At 44.6% G+C, this 21,011-nt stretch overlaps 1 protein-coding gene across 2 annotated transcripts in view; it reads right to left on the bottom strand.

Moving 5' to 3' along the window:
* Nucleotides 1-21,011, bottom strand: part of r (carbamoyl-phosphate synthetase 2, aspartate transcarbamylase, and dihydroorotase rudimentary) — a 147,241-nt gene that overhangs the window by 67,857 nt on the left and 58,373 nt on the right. For both annotated transcript variants that reach the window (XM_075873983.1, XM_075873984.1), the window contains 6 exons: nt 19,503-19,685; nt 15,773-15,991; nt 13,926-14,093; nt 6,586-6,768; nt 6,006-6,110; nt 4,568-4,849 (listed from right to left, as the gene is read on the bottom strand). In XM_075873983.1, coding sequence (XP_075730098.1) covers nt 4,568-4,849; nt 6,006-6,110; nt 6,586-6,768; nt 13,926-14,093; nt 15,773-15,991; nt 19,503-19,685 — 1,140 coding nt within the window. The remainder of the gene's footprint in view (nt 1-4,567; nt 4,850-6,005; nt 6,111-6,585; nt 6,769-13,925; nt 14,094-15,772; nt 15,992-19,502; nt 19,686-21,011) is intronic.

The raw sequence follows: 21,011 nt of genomic DNA on the forward strand, positions 1-21,011 counted from the left end.
ATTGAAACACCGACGCTGCAGGTTTACAAGCGCAGAGGCAAGGGGCGAGGGCAACAACACGGGAGGGCAAGGTCTGCGAGGCAGAGGGCAGAGTAGGTAGAAGTTGTGGAGCAGGAAGCATGGGCGCGAAAAACCTGAGACAGCTCTTTTTTTTTCTTGGGAAGAGACAATGACAGCCCCGACGCTTCCGGTTTTTCTTATTTTTATCACTTCTACATGTGTTAGAGGCCTTGTCACTCATGTTTATCTTTTACGGTGACTATTTATCGCTTTAGCAAAGCAAGTCGGCATTTGCGCTGCGGTGCTACTACAATGAGTTCATCTCTGCTTGCTACGAAGAAGCGGAAGCAGTTTTCGCTAAGCGAGAAAATAGATATTCTTCGGCAACTGGAAGGCAAGAAGCAGGCTGTTGTGGCCAAAGAACTTGGAGCGTACGCGTAAAAGAAGAAGAAAACACAGACTCCTTTAAGCAAACATGCATTTTTCGGTGTTCACTTGTGTATTTTATAGTTAATTATGGTTAAGTATCTATTGTTATTTTTTGCTTTCACTTTAACGACCTTTCAAAATAACGAACAAATAGCCATGGCCCCCTGAAGTTCGTTATACCCAGATTTTACAGCAACAGCTGTTTAAATGTTTCCTTGAATGGGATACATCATCTGCTTGTAGTGCATCGTCCTAGGTTTTCCGTTTGGTGTCTTCGTTTTTGTACCTTTTCACGTCATGAACAGAAAAAAATACTCTCTGCTTCTTACATTCTTCCTGGAATAAATTGTAACAGCGCCCCTCAAATTACAGTCCACACTGTGCCACAAAAAATCCCCGCCATTTCCACTTGCACAGAACATCTGACCAGTGATCACAAACTCAGTACAATGACTCAGCCATAAGAATTGGAAATGCACAAGCATATGATGTTGGCTACTCCCAAATGCTGAACAACTTAATACTAAACACTCTTAGCCATCTATTCGCCAGTCCGAATGGTGTAATGCAGTAATGAAACGCACTGCATGTTTTAATAGACAATTCAAGAGGACAACAGTTATACTTGAGTTGTCTCCAAAGGCACTTTTCATTTCGATCCAATTCGAAGCGCACAAGAATGGGAGCGAGAGTCTTTCAACTCATGCCTTCATAATGCAGCACCTTTGCAAGGCTTTGAAACGCTCTGAAAGTTATTCCGCAGTAAATTAATGAAAAAGAAACAGAACTGTGATGCACTGCAAACTGCAGTACATTTTTTGGGATATCCACACAGCTGGACTTCCTATTCTTAGTCCTGAGTGCCACAAAATGTAAATGTTTGTAGCTAGACATTACAAACACTAAGAAAACAGAAGCATAAAAAAAGGCAGGTACTCGCAGTCTTTGCCGGACGCACATGGTGCCCATTTCTGCAAAGAATAAAGCACTCAAGCGTGGCACGAATAAGCGTGGTTTATAAAGTGTAAGTGAAAACTTGAACTTCAACATTTGTGGCCACTAGAAGCCGGGAGGTCCCTGAGTGAAATTTCAAGGGAGAGGAAAATTCAGACTGAAGTGCCACAAACGTGGCACCTGGGATTAACGGCAGCAGAAAAGTGGGAAGCAACAAAGACTCAGCGGGATCATTCGCCACCTTAGGTCGGCAAAAGAAAGTGGAACTCCCTCAGACTCACTCAAGAAATATTTCAGCGGACCTCTGCGGTGCGGCACCGGCGACTCCTTAAATGTAGTGAGAGTTGGCGCTGGGCCAGTTGCTGCGTGTTTGGAGCGGCGGTTGGTGTGTGCGAGTTTTGTCCCTTTAAGTACCCGTCGCACTTTGCATCATCAATCTACTAGGTTTTTCAGCGAACAGTGATGTGGCCTGACAAGCAATGACCGCCTTATAGGGCTATATGGCGTGAAAATGTGTCCTGAAAGCAAACTGCCAAGTTTGCATAACGCTACTCACAATGCCAGTTCAAGGAGAAGATTTTCAGCTCACTCGTGTGACCACCTTTCGTGACAAAGTTGGACTGTTGTATCAGTCCAACCACTTGTACAGTTTTGTGAGCAAGATACAAAACACGTTTACGAAGTGCTTTTCTCGCCACGAGCTGCATTGGAACAGCATTTTGGATGTACATATTAGCAATCGTGAAAGAATTGTTTTCCTAAGAAGTTGGGTGCGCAGAACATTCATTCCCCTGACCTCTGAAAAGACATCATCAGCTTTTATGTCGCGATGCGGTTGCACCTTTTTGTGAAATGGCACTAGCTCTGAGAGATCAGATAAGTGCTAAAAGACAAAACATGTAAAGTTAAGTCACTGCTCCTGAAGTAGAAATGCTGAGTAAGCAACTGTGATCAATATCTGACAAACAAACGATCATGTGCTTGCATCCAGAACTTGAGAAGAGTGGCCTCCTGTTTTTGTTATCTGTGGATCTTCACGTTCTTTGGATAGAAATATTCAGTGCTGAAATAGCCAAATTACAGAGCCAAGATACTGAAGATCTGCATAAATAATGAGCAGCTACAAGTGTTTAAAAGCTTTGGAATGCATAACCTTAAGTGCTCGTAGCAAACTACATATACCGAGTGTGTGTCAAAGTCAGCATCGGCTATACTTTTCACAAACTTTTAAAAGGTGTGTGTGAGGAAAGCAGTGCCTTTTTAAAGAAATGCAAAAAAAAACAAGTTTACGATTGATAGCTGTGCAATGTAAGCTTCTAAATGTTTGCCATCACTACTTATCACACATACGTGCAATTTATGTGGATCTGAAATCAGTGCATAATCCCTTGCATGTACAAGCTTTTGCACGCAGTGTAATTGCGCGTTGCACGAGTAGCGATGACAGAGTTTCAAAAAAGAATGTTTGCTGCAGCTTTAGTCGAACTAGTACTGATGGTCGTCAGTGTGTTTCATTTAACATGAGATGACGAGCTAACAGCAAAACTGCGTACACCACGCTAGACTCTTCCAGAAAGTTACCATGATTTACAGGCACATGATAGCCAACGCACCGAGCTCGTGTCAGTTTGTTTAAAATTTTTTCAGCTACACTTGTGCCACCACCTACGCTGCCGAATTCGCAGTCATTTCCGTGAAGTATATAATAACAGAGGGCAAAAAACCATGGCTTTATTAGCGCACGAACGCCTGGCAGCGCCCTACATTGAACTCGCTAGTGGTGCCACCACACGCGATATATCCTGCTTCAAGCAGGGGACCCCAGCGAGCTACTACCCTTTTCTAAGTGGGATAATCATAAGATGAACAGGTGAAGTGCGTCAGACAGGCTGGCCGACATTTCCATAGGAGGACCTGTCTTTTTCAAAGGCCTTTGAAAAAGATAGGTCCTTCTATCGAAACGTCGGCCAGTTAGTCTGAGGCACTTCACCTGTTCATCTTATGATTATTCCACTACGTTGTTTCCATTTATCGGCTCCCATCAAGATTTCGGACACCATTTTCTAAATCACTTTAGCCGAACTCACTCGCACCCCAATCACGAAAATTTTCTTTAACTGGACTCACTCGGACTCGCTCAGAATCAGACTCATGGCTTAATCCGAGTCCTAGTGAGTAGACTCATGAGTGAGTTCCTCGTCCTATGGTCGCCACTTCATTACAATGATAAGCTTCGAACATCAATCCCGTCAATTACCGTATTTACTCGCATAATCCTCGCACTCGCATAATTATCGCACCCCCCCCATCGCCCAAGAAAAATACGAAAAAAATTTTTTCTCGAGTAATTATCGCACCCCCGAAAACTGCCGCAATAATGTCATCTGCTCGTTCCAGCCACTGATGATGATAGCGCGCACTATTTGGCGCCATCTCTTAAGCATCAAGCGTACTATTGAACGGAGATTTAATCCAATCCAAGCCAAAGTGGCCAGTGCGCGTTGCGGCGTGTTTTGTATGTTGTGTCGGTTATCTTGGCACGTTATGCGGCAATACTGAAGCCACATGGCTGCTTCAAGTTGCAAGTGATAGATCATACGCTAAACAACGGCAACAAGGCCGCCGGTAGGCCCTTCGGAGCCTACGAGTTTTGTGTTCGCTACTGGTGACGGCAGCTGAAAGCCTCCAAGACGCGTTAGGCCTGCCGTGTGCCTAAAACTGGGATTGATGGTAAACTTTATTTCTTCACAAAGAAACTGCGGACGATTCTGTTAAATAGCTATCAGCCCAATACTGACGCCCTACGCTTACCTTTTGAGGGCTCCTGTTGAGCGCCGACCGCTACCGCAACGCCCATAAGCTTTGCGTATGGTATTCTAATTCTCGACTATTTGCTTCCACTTTTTATGTCTCAAATAAATCTTGCCTTGTGTGGAACCTCTGCTTTTATTGTTGAGGTAAGTTCTAGTTAGTACTTTGTAAAGCGTGCTGTAAGTTGCTGGTGTGAGAATCCCAATTCGCGGCCACTTCGTTTTTTTTTTTCGCTCTCTGCGTTTTCGTGGAAAGTTTTCCCCGCGTAATTCTCGCACCCCCCAACTATGCATCAGGTTTCCGGCAAAAAAAGTGCGAGGATTATGCGAGTAAATACGGTAATTCGATCAATCTTGTCGTAACTGCAACCTGCCTCCACGAGTAGCTTGGCGCACTTGACGTCTGTGACCAGAGGCACGGCGTAGTCGACAGCCATGCGGCGCGTCCGGTAGCCCTGGGTGAACATGGTTGAGATGCGGCGCGCCCCGCTGCTGCACATGGGCAGATTCACCACCAGGTCAAACTCCTTCTGCTCCAGGAAGTCCGCGATGCTCAGCTGCGTCTGCTGCGAGGACAGGCTCCCACCCTCCGACCCTCCGTTGACAGTGTCCTCGTCAACGTCATGGTCGTGAAAGGGCCACGTCATCGGCTCTATCTGCCAAAAAAAAAAAAAAAGATCACAGAAAAAATAGAGCATACTCTCGGTATCCAAAAACCCCTCAAAAAAAGTTGCTGATTAAAGGCGTACTGACACCTACTTCCGAAGGCGAGTTTACTCTGCCATGCAAATCACCTGTATACAGAAATGGCTCTGAGCTAACGTCACGACGCTGAGCAAATACTGGTAAAATACTTTAGCATGATACTAACATCAATTTCCTCGTGACGCACCTACCTACATCGAGACTACCTTGATGTCAGGCTACAGTACTAATCCTGGTGACTCCACACAGCAGTCTGACTACTTGTGATGATGTCCAGCACCAAAACACAAAATATAGCAGCTCGCATGTCGCCTTCTCTGTTGTCTGCTCACTCCGTGCGGTCCTGTGGTCACTGTCATCCAGCATGCTTGTGAAGCGAGCTAGCAGAGTCTGGAATAGTGTATGTGCACCCAGATACAAGATATACGCTTATCAGAGGGCAAAGGAACTGTTTGAAGCGATGCGTGGATGAGAATACATCACGAAAACTCGTGTGTGCAAACTACTGCCTGGTGGGGCTGCTCACACCATGTCGTGACGCCAGGGTACAGTAAGACCGAAACTAGCTCTTAAAAGTATGCTGTAACTATTTTTACAGGGTGCACTCACGCTTATCGGTACAATTCCTACTCTCTTAGAGATTTGGCCTGTTAATTAACGAAGAAAAAAAAAGATAAGTTAAAAATTTCGTGTCAGTACCCCTTCAAGTTGAAGAGCTCATTTATTACCTGCAGCCAGGTTCATCACTCAAAATTGAAAATCATGTTACACTGCTTATATTATAATAAGAATGAATAGGCAGTATTGATTTGTTATAAAACTTGGCAGTGCAAACAAACTGGCCTTGTTCATGTCCTGCTCTTTCTGTGTCTCGTTTGCCCTACCATGTTTTATAATTATATCTTATATCTGCTGGATTGGCAAATTTTAGAATGTAACATGTTTTATCGCATATCACTCGCACCCTACAGCTATTCAAATCCTGCTACCACTCGAATTCACTTCGACTTTGCTTCGAAATAAAATAGCGATGTTTGCACAAGTCATCATTATGAAGATGAGTCTATCCCGGCCCTGCTTTTTTTTTCAGGCTTTCAAAGATTTTACCTTGATGCCGTGCTCCATATAGAAGTCCGAGGTGCCGAGGCTGCCGTACAACTCGAAGCCCATCTTCTCCAATGTTCGGACGCTCGGCAGGAACTCGGCCTTGTGCTGCATGAGCAACATACAACAAATTTAGCATAGCATTGTCACTTTTAACAACACAAACTCAGCCTGTGGAGACAATAAACTGTACAGACAATAAACTTTCAACAGAAATCTGTTGATTAGAACAGCTGCTTAAATGAAACAACTGCGCCTGTAATGATGAGTTCCATAAGAAAATTATGCATTCATGTTCATCTATTGGTAAATGAAACACATGTCCCTGGTTCCTTTAGGTTTCGTTTATTGGATGTCTACTGGAAGTTGCCTGCTGGTGGTCTTTTCTTCCCCCATTCCTCAAAAAAAAAAAAAAAAAAAAAGCGAAGCACAGATATTTCAGCCCTACCAGGTAAGTGCTGATAATTGAAGAGGCCAAAAGAACAGTCACCCGAGTGAATACCCACAAAATGTTGCCTTAGGGTGTTATTCTATAGCATTATCACTTATCCCACAGCTAGATGAATGTGTGTGAACCAGTCACCTTGTAGCTTCCAATGGAGAGGAATATTTTCTTCTCAGGAATGCAGAACCCAGTGCTAAGCAGGGCCTTGAGGTAGGCCTCGTATCGGTTCTCGCCGAAGCAGGCCACCTCTCCCGTTGAGGCCATCTCCACACCGAGACGAATATCAGCACCAGCTAGCCGAGAATACGAGAACTGGGGCACCTGCACAAAAGATACCGTGTGAAGCAGGAGTGACCAGCCTTACAGGTGTTTAAACCCCATAGGATAGTAAAAAAGGGAAAGAAAAAATAATTTGGAGAAAAGATTTTTGGTGAGTGGAAAAGATTCTGATAACCATATCAAATAGAAATATGCACAAAATTTCTGTCAGAAAGTAATTGCTCCAAGAAAGTTTTTTTTTGTTACACTTAACGAGGCTGAGTGTTAGGCACACCACTGCAATTCAGGGCCAGATAAACATCACTCAGAGTCGAAATGGGCAAGCTCTCACAGTCACTACACATGCGTCACCATCACGAAAAAATTAGACAAGGAGGATGCTTGAGCTAGTTTATTTGCAGTCAGAATATTTGCACAGCACAAGAAAACAAGTAGTTACAGTGTAACTATGGAAAGAAAAGATATGGATGGGAAGGAGCACTCTTTCCAGTCCATGTTCTTTCCTTCCGTAGTTAAGCCGTAACTACATACTCATTTTCTTGCACTGTGCAAATATGCGGATCACAAAAAATTTTTCTCACAATGTAACAAAGGCAGGCTTTGCAGCACACATGTTAACGCACCACTACCACATGAGCAGAGTTCAACATTACTTTCACCCCAACAGGTTAAATCGCCAGAGTAACAGCATTTCCTTTTCTGCAAGTAGTGCGGCGTGCACTCATTCCGCAGAGGACGAGACCTTTTGAAATACATACAATAGCTATAAAATGTCGGCTTGCTAGTAAAATCCACAAATGTTCATGACTACTTTCGCAGGACATGCAATGCATGTGGCTTGCAACGAGCATTCCTAGTGTAGAATGATCTTGCCGACATGATTGCTGCCACAACCAAATACGATGAGTTCCCCCATTACACAGTACAGCCCCGTATGTACAAATTTGGCACCCAGGAATTTCAGGGCGATACTAACTTTTCTGTGGTCTAAGCTAAGGCTCATTAGCCATTAGCCTACAATGTAATTGAGTACAGTTGTTGCAAAACAATTTTCACCCTGCACCATTTCATACGAATATACTAGACTTTCGCAAATACAGTGAAATCTCGGTAGAATGAACCCCACATTAACATACTTTGAAAAAATCCCGCATCGACAGCTAATAGTTTCAATGTAAAATTATTTCACTACTACGTACTTCAGAATACCGAACTTTCCATAATAACGAGCGCTATTTAGTTCTGTGTTTTATTAACAATGCCTCAATACAGCGAACTCATGTTCTGAAATCCGTAGCGACCACCGACGCGGTACGCACCCAGACAACACAGTGAACGGACGCCTTGCTTTTCATAACACGCGCGACAGTGCGGAGGAGATAAAAAAACGAAAGCATGACTTTCTTTTCTTTCTTTTTGTTGAAAAGCTGACGCAACAGGGTTACAACTGCCATGGCGAGGGCAACACGGGAGGGTAAGGTCGGCGGCAGAGTGGGAGTTGCGGAGCTGGAACCATGGGAGCAAAAAACCTGAGACAGCGAGAGAGCAGAAAACAAAACGCGAGGAATTTTTTTTAGCTATTTTTTCTTCTTCGGAAGAGGCGATGACAGCCATACCCTTCGAGTTTGTCTTATCTTTGTCGCTTCTACATGTGCTCCAGAAGGCCTTGTCAGTCGTGCTCATCTCTTTTCGGTGATTACTTATCGCATCCGCAAAGCAAGTCCGTGTTCACGCTGCGGTGCTACTACAATAGGGAGTTTTAGAATAACGTTTGCAGGTGCTACGGGCGTCGCCCGCATAGCGGGCGCCATATGAGTTTTAGAATAGTGTTTGCCCCCCCGCAAACCGCAACGCACAATCGCAGCGACACTGTAGCCTCGAAACCAGCGCTTACGGGCCGCACACGTCGCCTCTATTTCAAATTTCCTGCAGGAGCGCCACGAACGCGACCAGCGACTCGCGTTACGATGCATGCGCAGTGTCAGCAACCACACCTCAAGAGCTTGCGGTGCGCTATATTAAAACTCCCTAATGAGTTCATCTCTGCTTGCAACGAAAAAAACGGAAGCAGTTTTTGCTAAGCAAAAAAGTGGATCGCACCACCAAATCGCACCACACGAATGTGGATGCGCTGGAGGCCTTTGCGCTGCAAAACTTGTGCTGCACGCGTAAAGAAAAAAAAAGAGACTTCTTTAAGTAAACGTGCATGTTTTAGTGTTCACTTGTGCACTGGTTCTTTCTCGTGAAAGACGAGTTATAGAACCCACTGTTTTAAAGGTAAGTCCTTTTATAAGGTGGAAAATAAGTATTTATGGTTAATTTTTGGGCTTTCACTATAACGACCTTTCAAAATCACGAACGAATTGCCATGGCCCCCTGAAGTTCGTTATGCCGAGGTTTCACTGTATTTGAATGCTTCGAATATTTGAATGGATACTACAGCATTTGTTTTATTTTCGAATCAAATTTAAGTTAAGGTGAATTTCAAGGTATTCAAAACAAACTAATACATGCACCTTAATCCGCATCCAACCCCCTGTAGAGCTGCTTTCACTGGCGTAAGGAAGTGCTAAGCCGTGAAAACACCTATTTAAATGTATATTAGTCTGCATGTAAACCTTTGTAAAAGTGGTTTCACTGCAATAAAGTAGTTTTAAACCAAAAACAGACACTGAAATCTGTACTGCCGTGAAGCACCTTTTCACGGTTGAATGAAGATATTACCCTCACAGTGATTCATTTTTTAAGTTTATAAGCTTAGTATGCCCAACTTATATGCTCTAAGTACAGCAAATTTTGAATCGTAACATTTTTTACAAGTTTTCACTTGCATTTTACAGAAACTCCAATCCTGCTACTATTCAAAGTAGTTTAAACTTCCCTTGAAGCAAAAAATGGCAAAGGCCTTGTCTCAATCCTTTAAAAATATATTGTGCAGGTTAGTTAGGTTTTGATAAGTATGCCTATTTTTCTTTATAATATTTGAATTTCTTTGGAAAAATCACTATTCACTTCGAATACACTTTGAACCTGAAATTCACTGTTCGCACAATCCTAGAATATACGCTACTAAGTAGGTACAAGCAAGCAGCTTGTACTGCACAGGTACAAGATGCCTGCCCTGCAGTGCAAAACATGGCGATCCCGTGCATGCCAGAGAACCCAAGGCGCTGCGTTGCCATGCCACTTTGTCAGCATCTTGCATCAGCAGCGCATTGTATCCACCGAAATTGTGCACACATATCTTGGAGCCCTTAATGCACCTTCGTGTGCGCTTACTTCAAGATTACAGATAATGTTGACATAGTGCCCCCCCCTTTTTTTTTTTTGAACACTGACATGCATTACAGCGTCATCAACCTGCATTTATATGTGCCTACTAAAAAAGACAATTTTCTTGCAATCAGATATCCTATCAGTAAAATCCAGGTTATTTCCATTGTAGAAACAAACTCTCACCACTCAGCGCCCAAGTTGCACCACCCGAGGTGGTATAGCAAAGTGGGAGACGAAACGTTTTGCCGCTATGCCAATAGCGGCGATTGACTTGCTGGTTGCTTGAAGATGAAGCAGAAATGCTGAAGAAGTTCTAGAAGGCTGAGAAAAACTTGTATTTACAGACTGTACAAAAGTTACATGAGTACGAACATCAACGTTAAAAAAAAAAACACACTCTGGAAATGAACCAACTTCTGAAGGGCGACCCTACGGGATTCGGCAAAGCCGATGGTGCTTAACACTGCAAGCTCGGTTCAGAACACTTGGCAGAACTTCGGGGCCTCTTTTTATCCCCTCAGTGCTCCACCCTTACACAACTCTCGACGAATCGTCACCTGCTTGTCCACTGATAGGACAGCACACTTGGTTGATGAAAAACCCGCCACGAGGACGCAAACTTTGTGCATGTGCGAGGGCTTATACCCTCGCCTCAAATAACACAACAACCAAAATGTAAACAAAACAGAACTACAAAAAGTCAAAAAGGCTTGGGCAAGCTCCGCAGCACACAATTATCTAGCTTAAGCTACACGTACTGGGTTTTTGCGACCATAGAACGGCTTCCCCGTAACAAGTCAACTTCTTGACGACGGAGAAATAATCCGCCTGTCCCCTGCGTGCTGTAAGAGGAACCGCTCGCGGACCACCCGTGGTTCTACTTACGAGCTCAATTGTAAGAATTACACGGGAGCAGTCGAAGACATCAATGCAACAATACGCACCAAATCGCCGACAAGGCCCCTGATCATCGCGACCTCAGCCACACTCTCACGTGTCGCCAACCCACCCTCTTCCGAGAGCTACCGGGGCTAAACCGGGCAGGGACAAAAGGTTGTCTGTGACCTCAGAGTTATCGCGACGTGCGCTGCCTCAAAGCAGTGTGTGCGAACACAGCATGTGGCGGCACCACAGCTGAGCCGATGTGAGGAGTCACTACGCCACGCTGAGTCTCGGAAGAAGCCCATTGATACACCGGCTGAAAGTGCCGTGAGGCAATTAGGAAGTCGTCACAATGACGTTTCTAATCCCTGTTGCCCACGTGGGGGTTGGTTTCTTTTTCCCGGGTTAACAGGAACTTGAAATGCTCGGCCGTCTCTGGCCCTGCCTAACTACGCCCGGTACTATGCTGGCGCTGTACTGTCTGCGTTCACGGAAAATCTAGTCGGACCCGCTTCGACCGAGTGCAACTAAAGCAATGCTGCCTCCCATCGGCTGACGTGCCTCCCCTAGCTTACGACACAAGGTAAATAGAAGCAAACTAAAACTAACTGCCGCACAACCGATTCTAACCTCGTTCCTACACTATCAAAGGTGAATGAGGAACACAAGAGGAAGTGGATAAACTTGGCAAAGGCGCTGTGCCCTGCAACTTCAACATGCACGTTTGCTCATGATGCGCACAGCTGCAAACTCTCCCGATTTGCATGGCACATTCTCAAATTTTCAGCATAATCAATGTCTGTGCAAGCACGGCTGCAATTTTCCCAGGAAACGACCCCCACAACTACAGGGTGGGGGTGGAGGATGAAAAGAAAAAAAAAGGACAATAATTTTAAGATATTCTGTCTTTCATGTAAACAATGTGACACCTCCTTAATGTCCCTTTCACTACACTACTGTGGTGTCGTGCAAAAAGCATACTAAAATTGGGAAAAGGCGACCGTAAAAGACTGCATATAGCCCAGGGTTTTTATCTAGATTTTAGGGTACGAAATTTTGGCCCCATATTATACGTGGGTTTTCAGTTTTGGTTTCAGCACGCTTGAACGCGCTTGATGGCACTGAGGATGATGTGCTGTGGGAGAACAATCCCACCAAGAAAACTTTGGAAGAGAGTGCGTCCAATGACGACGATGAATGAAATGTGGCAACAAATGCACGAGAAATGTGCAGGAGTATTGTGATGACTACGCCAGTTTTTTGTTGACCACAACTCGGGTCCTCTTGCATCGCAAAGCATCACGTAGGCGACAAAGGACATCCCTGTAGTACTCTTGGGTGATTGACACTGTAGTTCGAACTCAAGGCGTACCGCACCGCGGGAGTCAAAAGAAGCACTCAGCATCACTTTGACGTTGCTGCACACTTGGCAAGCCTTCTTTGGTCTTGGCGACGTAGAATGCTTCTACTGTGAAGTCTGGGATTTGGTTTCCGGGTTGTACCCGCACAACCAAGACTCGTCACCAGTGATAATGGTGCTCACGAAGCTAGGGTTACTGCTTGTGAAATCCAGCATGTCCTGTGAGACTTCAACACGAAGTTGCTTTTGCTTCACCGTGAGCAGTTTCAGCCCGAATTTAGCTGCAACTCTCTTCAAGGTCGAATCTTCAGTCATAACGGAATGTGCAGAGAAATGAGAAAGAGGTGGGCTGATGCCCACCTCTTTCGCAATTTCTTGGATAGTCCAAGGACGGTCCTGCATCACCACAGCGTTCACTTTGACAATGACCAGATCATTTTGACACGTTGATGGCTGACCGGAGCGTGGCTCGCTCTTTACCGATGTGCAGCAGTCTTTAAACCAGTTGTATCACTTCTTAATCTGTGTGCCGCTCATAACGTCATTACCGAAAGCTGTCTTGATCTTCCGAATGGTTTCCACTTGGCTATCGCCCAGTTTCTGGCAAAATTTGATGTACCCTAGTAGCGCTGCTCAGGTTGCTCAGTCATTTTCCTTGCAATGAAAAACCGACAAGAGAACTGCACACTACCTCACTCAGACGCTGCGTCCCAGTTACTGACTCCATAGGCAGGCGAGAAAGAATTCACACATATGCACGAAGGTTCAAGATTGGCTGATGCAAGCGCCCTTGTTTCAAATCCATCAAGTGCTCTCAAGAAAAATAGGATCGGACACCTTTCTAACAGACTTCGTATGTGGGCCCATGCTGGATATGGAAGGCGCTTTATCAAATAGTGTTCCACAGTATTCGCTTAATTCACAACTTGTTTTTGACGCCATGCACGCACGCATGGTTCCGCTGTGCGCGCATTGTAGGCCCCGACGACGTACAGCTTTTCTTCTTCTTCTTTTTTTTTTTTTGAATGCGGACAACCGTGTTGTTACTATCGAGATGTCAGATTAAGCGCTGAGGGAAACGTTCTGAGACTTCGGTGACAACGACGGATCTTCGGAAATCGATTTGTCACGCGTTTCCGTTTGCGCCGCGAATTCGAGGGACCATAGCATTCGCAGTTAGTCAATTAGCTCTGGCAATAACACAAGGACATATTGAATGCAATGCAATTAATGCAAGAGCAACAAATTGTAATGTCAACTGATGCTTGCCGAGACAGTCTGCGCACCAACAGTTGCAACCCAAAAATTGTCAACAGTGAACTTTGACAAAATCAAAGTTCACTATTGCTACTCTAACGACTTCTCCCCACCCATTTTTTTTCATGCTCGTTTTCAATGTAGGTGTTTCTTTTCTGTTTGAGCATCGGCGACAGTTCTAACAAGCGAGGGAATGTTATGGTATGTGCCCTCCAGGGGATAGGGATGAGCCGGCAGTGCGGAAGATGCCTGAAATAGAACAATCAAGCCGTCTTGACAGTTTGAATTCATCAATGCTTTTTATAAAAAGCACCGATGTAACGACGAGGAACTGACGACAATTGGAGCACCGCAATCAAACAGCCTTTATCAATCGCTGAAAAGACAGCACCCTCATCATTCTACCCTTAAGACGTGCGCTTACCTTTACTCCGACCCGGGTAACGCCAAAGGTGACATCACGGGCCTCAACAGGGAGTCCAAGAATGACTTGGGTGGCCAGTGCGACAAAGTCACAGTTGAGCGTCTTCGAGACGAACGGGAAAGAACGAGACACACGCAGGTTGCACTCAATCACCTTCAGTTGGTTGTCCTGTGAACAGAAAAAACAAAAAACAAAAAAAGAGAAACAGATGCACGTCAGCATACCTAACATAGAAGTGCCAGTGGCCCAGGACTGAAAAGTCACGAATGCTTTTTACCATTTCCAAGGAAGAAAATAGGACATTAACCAATGCCATATATACCTCCTTTACTCACGTAATTTTCGCACTCGCATAACAACAAAAATAATTTTTTTCCACGAGTGGTTATCACAGCCCCGGAAATTGCAGCCGTAATGTCGTCTGCTCCTTCCAATTACTGATGAAGATAGTGCACGACAGCCTAGCGCCACCTCTTAAGCATTATGCGCACTATCAACACACAGAGCCCCAATCCATTCGAAACCAAGCTAAGGTGGCAAGTTCGTGCTGCGGCCATGTCCGTTCCGTGGTTATATGGGGCGATACGGAAGCTACAGGATTGCTTTCAAGTTAAAAGTGATTAACCTTGCACTCAGAAACGGCAACAGGGACTTCGGAGTTGACGAGCTTTGTGTTCACTATTGGCAAAGACAGCACTGGCAGGTGAAAGCCACTAAGACGCATGGGGCCAACCATGCGCCAAAGACAGGGATGGATGGTAAAACTTTGTTTCATCAGATGGCAACTGCGGACGGTTCCATGTTAGATGGCTATCAGCCCAAGGTTGCCGTCGTACGCTAACCTTTGTGGGCTCCTTCGCTACATGCGCAATGCCCGCAAGTTTTGGGTCTTTCTTGCAGCTTTTGTGTATCAAATAAATCTTGCCTTGTGTTGCATCTGTGGTTTTGATGTTCAGATAGGTCTTGATTAGTACTCCTCAAAGCTTGTAGTTAGTTGCCTGTGCCGAAACCCTGATTTGCGGTCACTTCGTTGTATTTTGCCGCTCTATCCGTTTCAGAGAAAATTTTCCTCGTGTATTTACCGCACCCCCCCAACTTGCCATCCCTTTTCTACAAAATAAAAGAAAGTGTCAGGATTATGCGAGTAAATACGGTATGTAACACCTAACCAATTTTTCCGACAACCGTTTTTTCAATGTCTGCTCAATTCCAGTAGATGATTGCTAAATAAAACTGGGCTCAAATCGCTGGAAGGCCTTTATAAATGGGAGAAAATAAGTTACTGTGTGACATTGTGAATGTGTGGAACTTGCATGCAATGTTGTGAATCTCCATTTATACCAATGCCACGCTGTCAAAGAAGGTACAGTCAACTTTTGTAACATGTAAGCAGAGAGATGTGCCATGCCAAAATCAACCATGCTGCTGCCGCCTAAACTAGCGACCCACCCACCCACTCCACAAATCTTGTCAAAGCATTCAATATGCCACTGAAAAAAAAAAAAGAAAAAGCTGCTCAGCTCGGAGGTTCAAGACCAAAAATGGGCTCTCCAGCAGGCCAGGGAGGCTGTACAGAGACAAGGTCTCCCGGTACCTCCTTGTGCGGTCTAGCCTGGGCCACAAACATGCCGGATACGAAAATAAAGTTTATTCATCATCATCATTAAAATGGCAAATGATTAAACAACAGAAGGGGCCATGCTTACAACATGCAAGTCAAAGACACAAACAACATTTCGGCTCTATGTCTGTTTCTGCCACTCTGCTTTTCCCAATTTCGACATTTTATGGCTTTTTTTGTAGATAACATAAAACACTGATTATGCCAGTGGATGGGCACAACTTACCTTGGCGATAAGCTGCATGTTGTATGGTCCACTGACAATCAGTGCCTCGCCAATGGCCTGGCAGATGGTGCGGATCTTGGCAAGTGTCTCAGCGTTCAGATCCTGGGGCGGAGTCACCAGCGTTGCATCTCCCGAATGAACACCAGCATTCTCAACATGCTCAGAGACTGCCATGGCCACCAGAACACCATCCTTGGCCACAGCATCGACATCTATTTCCTGCGCGAGGTTTTGATGCTTCGTGTAACCTGTTTTACTCTTGTCCGATTGCACGTGTCAGGCCAGAAGTTCTTGAACACCTTTAACTCTGTCACAAGTACCATTGGTGCTGAACTGCCCAACACTGATGCTTAGTCAGAGGAATCATTAATCAGGAAAAGATAAGGATGCACAGAGAAATTTTGTCCTACCATAGTATTACAGTAGAACCTTGGTGATCCAAACCCAACTGATGTCAATTTTAGCCTAACACCTACTTGTAAAATTCCTTGGCCAGGTTCTGTTGTGTACAATGAGCCAAAACTTGGATGTTCCGAACACATGTCGGGGTTGTGATGGGTGATACGAATTTGGGTACCGAAAGTGTCAAGTGACAGCCCACAGAAGCATGCCACGGAAAGCTTGGAAGTATGCAGTGGCCAGAGCATATGCAGTCATATAACTATCGTTTTTCTCAAGAACTCAGGACAAAACTGAGGTGGCTATCAATAAGATGATGTATAGCGACAACAAAACTTCTAAAGTATGCGTGCATCTGATGCTCGTCAAGTCAAATAGATGCTGCCTGCCACAACTTCTGTGGACAAGATCATGATAGACACGATTAAATACCGTATTCAATCAAATCTAGGCAGATAGTCTTTTTTAAAATTTCTTTGTATCAAACTCTAGGGTGGCCATAGATTCGAGGATTTTAAAAAACGTGCCATTTTTTTCTTCATGAAGAAAAGTGGTGCACAACTAGCGCCACCCAAATAGTATAACAATCGTTAGTAGCCAAGCCAACACCTGGCTTAAACGGACACTAAAGTCAAATAACAATTTACGTCAGTGAAAGCTCAATGTATGACATCTGAAACAACAATATTATCAACAACAGTGCCCTACTTAAAATGCACAAGAACACATGCGCTGCAGTAGGACATTTTCAAAATGATAACGATGACATCAGACGGACAGCCTACAATTAATCACTAGTGATCAATCTAGCTGCACTAAACAAAGAATGTTCCGCACATTAAAAAATGCAATAAAATGCTGCCTGTTCATTTCTGATTGAAGTATAAAAAAAAAAAAAAGAACTGCCAGACATTAGTATGGGGAACGGCGGGAGTGGCTTAAAAATTCAATTTTCGCGTAGTTACACTGGACAGGTGATGCCATCTAGCGGGGTGCAGTTGAACCAAAAAATGTCTGCAATCTCGGAGCCCATGATGGGAAATTCATCAATGACCGTCATTGCTGCTGCGGCTCCCGCTGCTTTCAGTTTTCTGCTACTAGCGCAGTAAAGCCGGGCAACGTTGTGCACGGCAACAGTGACGTGAGCAGGTCTGGTTGGACCGCTTCTTGAGGCGGGCAATTTCAAGTGCGCTAATTTGATGTGGACCACTAAAACGTGATTTTATTTCAAAATAGGCCCTTCCTTGGCAGAAAAGTAACACTACGAGGTTTATGGACCACTATTTAAACAATAAACGTCGACTTAATACTAGTTGCCTTTAGTGTTTCTTTAAGTACCCACATGAGGCCGCCATTTTTATCTTTGTGGCGAGTGCTGATGCGATCTCGAGCTGTTTGTCATTTCGAGCCGCACTTTAAGTGGTCTGTCATTAAAGTGCCGCTTATAAAAAAAACTTGTTTTTGTGGCCGATTCTTCGTCCAACCTTCAAGCCAGGCAAGACTTTTTTGGAACTTTGGAGTGGACGAAAGAAACGTGCGTCTGTAATTAATTCGTCTATGGACTGCAGCGTGGGGCGACATCCCAGGAACTTTGATTGTGCGCTCTTGATGGCACTTTATGGCACCAAGATTTTGCACTGTTTGCAGACAGTGAAAAAAAAGTCAGCGACGTGGGAAGCAGCCACGACGACTCGGAATGAGCGCGCATTCGGCAAGCGTGATATCTTTATGATGCAAATAACTAGACCCAGCGTGGAAACGATGGCAAAAAAACGCAACAGGACTAGCGGCTATTTGTTTTTTTGAGTTATTTTCATCCTGATCCAACTGCTTTTTTAAAATTAAATGTATATAAGGAGAGGATGGTGCCAATGCGTGGCGCCGGCTACTCCTCTTTTCTTGCACAAAAGTCGACATTGCATAATTTGTAGAAAACACAAGGCTATACATATGTACATAACAACGCTTATGCAATGAGTCTACATTTTTCAATACTGAGTGTCCACACCATACAGAAATGTGTCCACACCACACAGAGTTTGTAAAAACAAGTAATCACGAATATTTAAGTGTTCACACAAAACATGAAAAATAAAATGTCTAAGGGGATCTTGACGCTTAAGTACTGAAGTGTTTTCAGAAAGGTTTTCTAAAAAAGATCGTAGTGAAATACGAAAATACTGTTTTGAAACATACCGTTTAACAGTAACGAAGTACATTTTTTTGTTTAGTACTTTTGAGCTATTTCTGATTCCTCCAGAAAGTGAACGACTGCACGCGCTGCAGTGGCTTGTAGCTTTACTTTTGGTCATGGACCCAAGATTTTTGCAATTGACGAAGGTAGCTTACTAAAGAATTGAGTTTCTGTAAAAAGTTCTTTCGAAGTACACATACATCATGATTTTTACAATGCAGAAGAACGTGCTCCACATCTTCTTGAGCTTCCCCACATGAGCAGGTAGGACTGCTAGCTCTCCTTATTCTATACAAGAAGGCCTTTGTGTAGGCTGTACCAAGTTAAAGCCTATGGATGACTGTTTCTTCCGATCCGCTAACCTTTAACCGAATATTAAATTCTATATTGGGATCAATGTTATACAGCTGAGCACCATTATCCAACTGCTTTATTTCATATTTATGTTCAATAAGTGTTTTCTCTTTGATAACGCTGTGCTTCAGACTTTTGGGGATCGGCCTAGATTCGAGTAAATACGGTAGCAATGAACCAGTTCTGAACACGCGAGCACAGCCAGCACGCATGGACTGAAAACAGAACTACTGTCTGCTGCAATCGCTGTACACAAAACTTGAAATATGTATGGAAGAAATAAGAGAATGAAGTGTTAGATGAGAGGAGAGAGGACACTTAGAATGCCAGATGATGCGCAGAAAGAATTTATGACTGACATGTACAGATTTTTTATCTCATTGAGTCATTAAACTTTATTTCTGTTCCACTCTACTGGCAAAGACTCCTCTGTTGCACAGAAACTGTGGCCGCTATTGGTGGGATCATTGGTAGCGACTTCATAACTCTGAAAGAATGTGGCTAACGCAGTGGTAGAGGCAATAAAATCGTTAAAAAAAAATGCACACCTGAATTATCAAGAAATTTTCTCATGGTGAATATGGCTACTGACAGAAAGCTGTTTCAATTCCGGTTCAACTCCACGTGTCCTACTGCATTTATTTCGAAGCACACATCTACCGTGAAAAACATGCGGATGGCATGATTTTCAGTTAACTCTGTTAGCAAGTGTTCATCACTGCTTTACAAATACCCCCGAGACTTTTGCAGAACCAGTATTTCTTGTCGCAGAAGAGAACTCACCTTGGCTTCACAGATGAACTTGGAAATGACTACAGGGTGCTCCTTGGAAACGGCACTGGCTTCGTTGAGATAACCCTCGAGGTCGCGATGCGAGTAGGCCACATTCATGGCTGCCCCGCTCAGCACGTAGCTAGGCCGGACCAGACAAGGATAGCCAGCCTCCTCGCAGAATGACTTGATGTTCTGTGATAAAGTTTTACAGAGACAAAGATGGAGAGATAACAGTTACAAGAGCAAGGCCCCGATTTCAAAGAATGTAAGCTCGAGAATGTTGGTAACCATAGCAGAATAAACACACAAAGTACACTGACAGGTGAGCACCTGTTACTGGGATAGTTGGTTTATATGTTCTGTGGCAAGGTTGGCCATAAACTGGGGACACTTGGCGCAAAAATAAAAGCAGAGCTGGCTTTATTAGCTCGCTCCCACCTATTTGTTCTAATTCGTGCCCTTTGTGATCGTAATGGTCTGTTTCCACAGCAAATGGTGATCACTCGTGTATAATCCACACCAACAACAATGAGTAGCAGAATGTTTAAGAAGCATTTATAGTCGGTGACAAGCTAAAAAAAATAAAAAGTGAAGTGTACCACTATCTAAGTGCCCCTCCCCTCATTTCACTGGCAATTTCAAATATGCGCCATGTAGCTTGTGGCTCGAAATATAGGCAACTTGCACATTGTATCCACACAGAACATGTGCCAATGCTTCACTGATGCCAGAAACGAACGGAATGGAGGCGCGACGCTAACTGAGGGAATCACGTGGCTCAGTCTCGGACGAATGGAATGGAATGAAAAAACATTATTTCAGTCCTTCAGGACGCGCTTAGTGGGCGTCTCCCACGTAAGGACTGACAGGGAGTACCTGACAGGGTGCATCCCAATTGGTCTCTAACTCAGCAAGATAGGGTTGCCCTGTGGCGGTGCGGTCAGTAAGTGCACACGCTGCATCATGCGCGATCTCGTTGAGGTTGGATAGGGCACCCGGCATCTGGCTGAGATGGGCGGAGAACCAGATGATAGTGTGGTGCTTCAGGGCACTCGGGTCTGCTTCGCGCAGGATACGTAGCGCCTGGTCAGAGATGACGTTACGTTCGAAGGATTTTATGTTTGGTCTGCAGTCGCTGTAGATGAGTTCTTGCTCAGCTACTTCGGGGTTTCGGGTGAGGATTGTTGCAGAGTTAAGAGTCTGCTGCACGGATGATACCGCGATTGCGGCGAAGGCTCGGTTGTTGTGATAGGCAGCGGCGTCCACGAATGAGATGTCCGCTTCCATGTCTATGCGCTTGAGAATGGTGGTCGCCCACGCAAGGCACCTGCCTCTGCTGTATTCGAAGTGTACATTTCGCAAAATGGGAGCGATTGTAATAAGGTCGCGGATTTCACAGGGAATCAGAGTCAACTTGGGGGGGTCCCAGGCCATCGAGGAGAAGAAGCCGAGCTCGTGCAAAATATGGCGGCCCGTCTTGGTGGTGGTGAGTCGGACGAAGCAATAAAACTTTTGAGG

Source organism: Rhipicephalus microplus, chromosome 9 (genome assembly GCF_043290135.1).
Source record: "Rhipicephalus microplus isolate Deutch F79 chromosome 9, USDA_Rmic, whole genome shotgun sequence".
Taxonomy (NCBI): Eukaryota; Metazoa; Arthropoda; class Arachnida; order Ixodida; family Ixodidae; genus Rhipicephalus; species Rhipicephalus microplus.